The sequence below is a fragment of the Chlamydotis macqueenii genome, chromosome 6, assembly GCF_036417535.1.
Source record: "Chlamydotis macqueenii isolate bChlMac1 chromosome 6, bChlMac1.mat, whole genome shotgun sequence".
In the NCBI taxonomy this organism is placed as follows: Eukaryota; Metazoa; Chordata; class Aves; order Otidiformes; family Otididae; genus Chlamydotis; species Chlamydotis macqueenii.
Window position 1 is genome coordinate 16322981 of NC_141561.1, and position 6000 is coordinate 16328980.

General features: G+C 52.0%; 1 protein-coding gene across 1 annotated transcript in view; it reads left to right on the plus strand.

Moving 5' to 3' along the window:
* IGFBP2 (insulin like growth factor binding protein 2) overlaps positions 1-5413 on the plus strand; it is a 61365-nt gene extending 55952 nt beyond the window's left edge. Inside the window, exons 3-4 of the mRNA XM_086751425.1 lie at positions 588-728; positions 3014-5413. Coding sequence (XP_086607551.1) covers positions 588-728; positions 3014-3181 — 309 coding nt within the window. The 3' untranslated portion in view covers positions 3182-5413. The remainder of the gene's footprint in view (positions 1-587; positions 729-3013) is intronic.
* Positions 5414-6000: the final 587 nt, after the last annotated feature.

A 6000-nucleotide genomic window follows, 5' to 3' on the forward strand; every position in this document is an offset into this window, starting at 1 on the left:
GCATAATTCAACCAGGCTGCCTTGGCTGGGAGCACTGGCTTGGGGCTGCTGTGGAGCAAGAGAGATGCCTCCAGAGGCTGGCTTTGCTGGGTGCTCTCTGTCCCGGGACCTCCCCTCCACTCCCGTGGGGTCTCACATGCTTTGAGTTGCTCTTTGGGTCAAAACTGCATCGCAGAGGTGGGATGTGGGCTATGCTCATGGAAACCCTCCTGGTTTGTCAGGATTAGTCCTACTTCACATCACTTGTCACCACCAGCGGGACCCATCGGAGCATCTCTGAGGCTTCTTGTCCTCTGTGCTTCAAGGGCCTGTGGCCTGGTGTCATATGTTGGCTCTTGGCCACATGACGCACGTGGGAGAGATGTGTGTTTCTCCCTGTGTAAGCTTGTGTGGACATGCAGCACACCGATTTTGGGTGCCTGCAGGTGAAGTCTGCAGCAGGGCCCAATGGCAAACCTGTGTCATAAGGAGGTGCACACAGGTGTTCATCCTTACTGGTGTTTCTGTTGTCCAGAGTGTTGACATTGAATGGTCACATTGCCCTGATTTTTGGGGGGTTTATTTTTTCCTTTCTGGGCTCTTTTCAGACCCCTTGTCAGCAGGAGCTGGATCAGGTCCTGGAACGCATCTCCACTATGCGGCTGCCAGATGAGCGAGGTCCCCTGGAGCACCTCTACTCCCTTCACATCCCCAACTGCGACAAGCACGGCTTGTACAATCTCAAACAGGTAAGTGGGGAGACCCAGAGCCCTGGGGCTGGCCGCATTTGCAGCAGCAGCCCTTGGCTTAACATGTGTACCCACTGTGTGCAGCCATGGGGTCACACACAGCTCTGGGCTGGGCTGATGTCATGCACATGGTGCAACGTGTGGAGTAAATGGCAAACATCGCGCGTGGCACGAACAGGTTAGTAACACCCAGGTGCATCTGTAGCCATGGGCTAGCAAGTGGAGATGAGACCTACATCCGTGCTTGGCTGCGGGCAGCCCAGGGATAGAGTATCTGTTTAGTGCAGACCCCTTCTTCCCTGCAAGAGCTGCTTATCTGTCCAGGTCTATTTTCATGTGCTTTGAGCCAAGTCTTGTCCTGGCTGGGCCTCGCTACAAGGGAAAAACAGAGAGGGACTGAATGCTGGCCAGTCCTGCAGACAAAGCAGAAAGTACTTTTCGTGAGGTCAGGAAGGTTTCTAGCACACTTACTGTTTTTTTCTCTGCAAATTGAGGCTGATCCCATAGCTCCAGGAGGGATTCCTTCGAGATGAGGTGAGATTTGGGGTGCAGTATCCTTCTGAAAGTATTTATGAGGCCCAAAAGCACTCAAATGACTTAATGTGTGTCTGAATTTTAACTTCTTGGCTTCATTAATGCAAAACCAGCAGCTGTCAGTGGCTGAGGCATGGGGAAAAAAAAATGCCAGGAAAAACCTCTTGGGCAGCAAAACACCAGCTTGTCCAGGGTTCATCAGCAGCCACGTGTGAATAGTACCTGGATATGAGCACCCTTTGCAGCTATGTGTAACTGAGCCTTCGGATGGAACTCCAGAAAACCTGCTGTTTTCGTGGCTGAGACTTATTCACAGGGCTACTTCTACCCCTTGATCAGGAGCATTAAAAAAAAAAAAAAAGCATTAAAAGTAGGATGCTCTGAGATAATCTCCCTCCATCCCTTCTCTCTTCCCTGTCCTGCCTGGACCCTCACCTTCTGCCTCCCCCTGAAAAGCCCCATGGGCTGACTGGATCCCCCAGCATGAGCGCATTTGGAAGGGGTGCATGGAGCAGAGCTTGGCAAATTCCCCGTAAGGAGATGAGCCATGTCTGGGGAATGAGCCTGGGCAATACAGTGTGCACTGTAAAAGGAAACACAGTTTCTGCTCCTCCTTGTACCTGGGAAACAAGTCAGGCTGCACTGAAGGGTGCAGATGGGTTACACATTGGCCACTGCTGCAGAAAAAGAGAGGGGACAAAAATTGCTTTCTCTTCTTGCCACCCTCACTCCTTGGCCTGGTTAAGGGCAAACAAGGCAGATGTGAAGTGATACCCATTTCCATCAATGTAGGTTTTCAGAGCTGAGCATCAGCTCCTTTTCGTTTGCTGGAAAGCGGATGCCAACAAAAGCATTCCCAGTTGCTCCCACCTCCTGTGGGCCATTGCTCGGGTGGAGGGTGCCTAGATGCGCTCTCCTGCTGGGGAGGCTTTTTCTTCCTCTCTTTTTATGCTTTTTATTCCCATGAACAAGGCTTTATTTTGACATCAGTCCAGCTGCAGAAAATGGCTTGAATTCAGCTTTGCAGAGTGCACGCAGAGGCTGACCTGCTGGAATAACCTCTGCGTCTCCTGCTACGCCCTGTTTGGTGATATATCTGCTGGGGATGGAGGGATGAGCATCAGGTTCAAAGTGGCTGCAGCCCTTCCAGGGCAAGAGGTGGATAATATCCACTAGGGCAAGAAACTTCTCTCTAAACAAACCAGGCTAGGAGGGGTAGAGTCCAGGTCCAGGTGCACCACGGTTCCTACCTCTCTTCTGGGACAGAGTGAAAATCTGTTTGGAAACCCTGTTTGTGTCTTGGTCTTGGGATCTTGCTCTCATGTTTCAGTCTGTTTAGCCCAATTTGCAGGTGAGAAGCAGCTCACACAGCTCCTCTGTCAGTCTGTCTCATCCCTCTTCTCCCAGGGATTTTTTGATTCCATGGATGCTTTCATCCACAGTTGACAGAGAGCGATCATCTCAGGGGCAGTTGTCCCTGTGGTTCATTAAAATTGGCTTCTTTGTCCCTGGCACAGCCCCTGGGGGAAGAGGTCCAGCCCTCAGCCTGGAGCAGTGGTGCTGGTGCAGCACAGTCTCTGGCATGTCTGAGTGCAGCATCCATGAATTTTGCCTAAATCCAAACTCGTGTCAAATCGCTGGAGAAACCACAGCTCTGCTTGTGTTCAGGCTTTGGGCTGGTGGAGCTGGGAAGGGGGTTGTTTTGTCCCTTGTTTCCTCCTCTGACACTTGCCCTGTCTCTCTCCGTGCAGTGCAAGATGTCAGTGAACGGGCAGCGAGGTGAGTGCTGGTGTGTGGACCCCATCCATGGGAAGGTGATCCAGGGCGCACCCACCATCCGCGGGGACCCCGAGTGCCACCTCTTCTACACAGCCCACGAGCAGGAGGACCGGGGAGCACATGCCCTGCGGAGCCAGTAGACGGACGTGATCCTGCTTGCTGGAGGCGGCTCGCCATGGCTCCAGTATTGGATTTTACATGGGTTTCAGCGTGTCTCTTTAGGCTCTGGAAGAGACTGGGGATAGGTCCTGCGTGCTGCCCTCCTTCCCCTGCTGCCCGGCTCCTGGGGACGGGAGGGATGACGGGAGGGGAAGGGTGGTGGGGGGGTTGCAAGGAGAAGGGACTGCTTTCCTATAGTCTTTCACCCAACATAAGCCAGAGAACCAGTCTTTTGTGCTCCTCACCCTGTGGCCCTGCCCTCCCTGCTGCTTCGCAGCATCTTCCTGCACCCTCCAGCATGGAGCGCCGTATGCTCCCTGACACCTCCCAGGGGGCAAAACCCCTCACCATGGGCAGGAGGGGGACAAAAAACAAAGGAAAAACCCCCACCCTTTCCCCCTCTTTCCCTCCCTTCCCCGAGACCAAAGACTGTAAATACTGTGTCGCCTGCCTCTTGTGTCCTGCCGGTCCCTTGTGCCCCAGCTTGGCCGTCGATCCTGGCATGGGATGTGGCATTGGGAGGGGGAGAGAAGGAAGAAAGCTCCCGGCTTCCCAGCTGGACCATGCCAGCATGGTCGGGATGCATCCCTCAAGGAGGTGTCAGTGAGGTAAAGGGCTAAGGATGAGACAGCCCATCCCAAAACACCTCATGGTGCTCCCCTTCCTAGCGCTGGGGCACAGTCAGCCCCATATGGACCCAATTCTAGCCACTGGTCCAGGAGGATGGGGCCTTTGAGTGACGGCGAAGCTAAACACTTGGTTTTCCAGGGAATTTGAAGGGCTGTTGCCCAATGTTTCTTAGGATCAGCTTATGCTGAGGGAGCTATAGTGAACTTGCTGGGGCTGGGTGGAAGGATGCCTGTCTAGATTTAGGATAATAAGCCAGGGAGTGTCTCTCTCTCTTTCTCTCTCATTCATTTTCTTTGTTTCTAGATAGGACAAGAACCTCTAAAACCTGCACTCCCAAGCAGCTGCACTTGTCCCTCCATTTTTGCTTGGGACTGGAGTGAGCATCTGCTATTCAGCACACACTTTTTCTTTTTTTGTAAGTAAATTACAGTATATATCTTGCTTTGTAAAGGCCCTGACACACACGCACCCCTCTGCCTGCACACGCATTTGTATAGATTAAGTCCAAGTGATTCCAGGCGTTCTGAGAGGTTTTGTGCTGGGCATGCCGCTCCAAGGAGGGATGTGTCTCTGCTGTTATTTCACCTGTTGATTTCTTTCTGTACAGAACACACCGACGCTGAGAATAAATAACTTCCCCATTGCCTAAGCAAGGAGATTTTATTATTCTCTTCCCTTTTTTTTTTTCTTTCTTTTTAATATGGATGCCACTTGCAGAGCAATTGCAAAAATCCTTTCCTTACAGTAAAAGTCTTAGGCTTTCTTAAATGAAATCAAGGGGCAGGGAGAAATAAAGCATCTCCTAATTTTTGGCAAATGCTTCTGAGTAGCAGCAGCTTCCAGATCCCAGGTCCTCCATGGGGTTAGGTGGAATAGGGTGGCAAGCGTGGGGTCTGGCTGGGAGCACCCTGTGCCTGCTCCCCACATGCCAGGCAGCAGAACTGCCTGACCACGACCCGCAGGCATGGGACCAGCCCCTGGTAATGGCTGGCACACCCCAGAAATACCAAGTGATGCTGGAAAAACACCGCATTGGCGTTCCCACTGCTGATATCCCCTCATCTGGGGTCTTCAATCTGGATAAGCAAAAGCAAAAAGCTCAACGGGCTCTGGAGGAAGGGGAGCACTGGGGTTTGTTGCTTTTTCCCCCGCCCCGCCTTCTTGGCTGCACATTTTGGATCCTGAATGCGAAGGGCACAGGTGGTCTCTGCGAATTAATCCCCTCGTGACTTTGCAGGAGTTTGGATGTGGCAGTGGGGGAGACAGGGGAAGGACCCCCTTTGGAAAGTCAGGGCTGGGGTATGTGGATGTATATGAGAGGGAGTGAGAGCGCATGAGAGAGAGGGGAAACATCTGTATGCAAAGCCAAGTAACTGTAAAAATGCTACCTGTTTTCTGTTAACATCCGAGGGTGTTCTGCTTTTTCATGTAAACTTTGCACATGCTGGCTCTCATCTGCAGTTTGTACTTTTTGTTTTGTTTAGGAATCAGGAAGTTTTCTTTTCTGTTTTTCTTTTTCTCTTTTGGAAAAGCTGAGCTGCATAAAGTTGGAATAAATTAAATGGGATGCCAGAAAACTGTTATCTTTCCCCTCCCCGCTCCCCTGTGTTCACAGGACACATTTCCTGATGAGTCACATGCAAATTTGGGCCTGTTCAGCTTTTGTCCTGGGAATGTTTAAACAGTGGGCCAGACAAGTGACAATGAGATTTGGGCCTTTTATCGCTGGGTCCCAGTTGGATGAGTGCGGTGAAACTGGTGTTGCTTGTCAACTTGCCTGCTACGTTTCTGCTCCATGTCTTCCTGCTCATGACCTTGTGAGTCTGCCAAACACAACCATGCCCTCGAGTCCTCTCAAGTCGGTGTCTGGCCAGCACGTGTGTGGAGACCATCTCCCAGCCTGACAGCAGCTGTATTTGGTGGAAAAGGGAGGTTATGTCCCACTTTGCTGGGCAGAGAGGTGGGCAAGGTGAATGCCCTGTCCAGCATGATGCTCATGGAGCTTCCTGCACTGCCGTGAGGCTGTGTAAGGGCAGTGGTTTCCTCCTCCTTGAGCAGGGGAGCAGCTTTGCAAGAGAAGATCCCTCCTACCCAGCACAGGGACCTCGGGGACCTTGGCAGATGCTTGGGCTATAAGGAAAAGGGAGCTCTGTTCTTTCCGGCTTCCGAA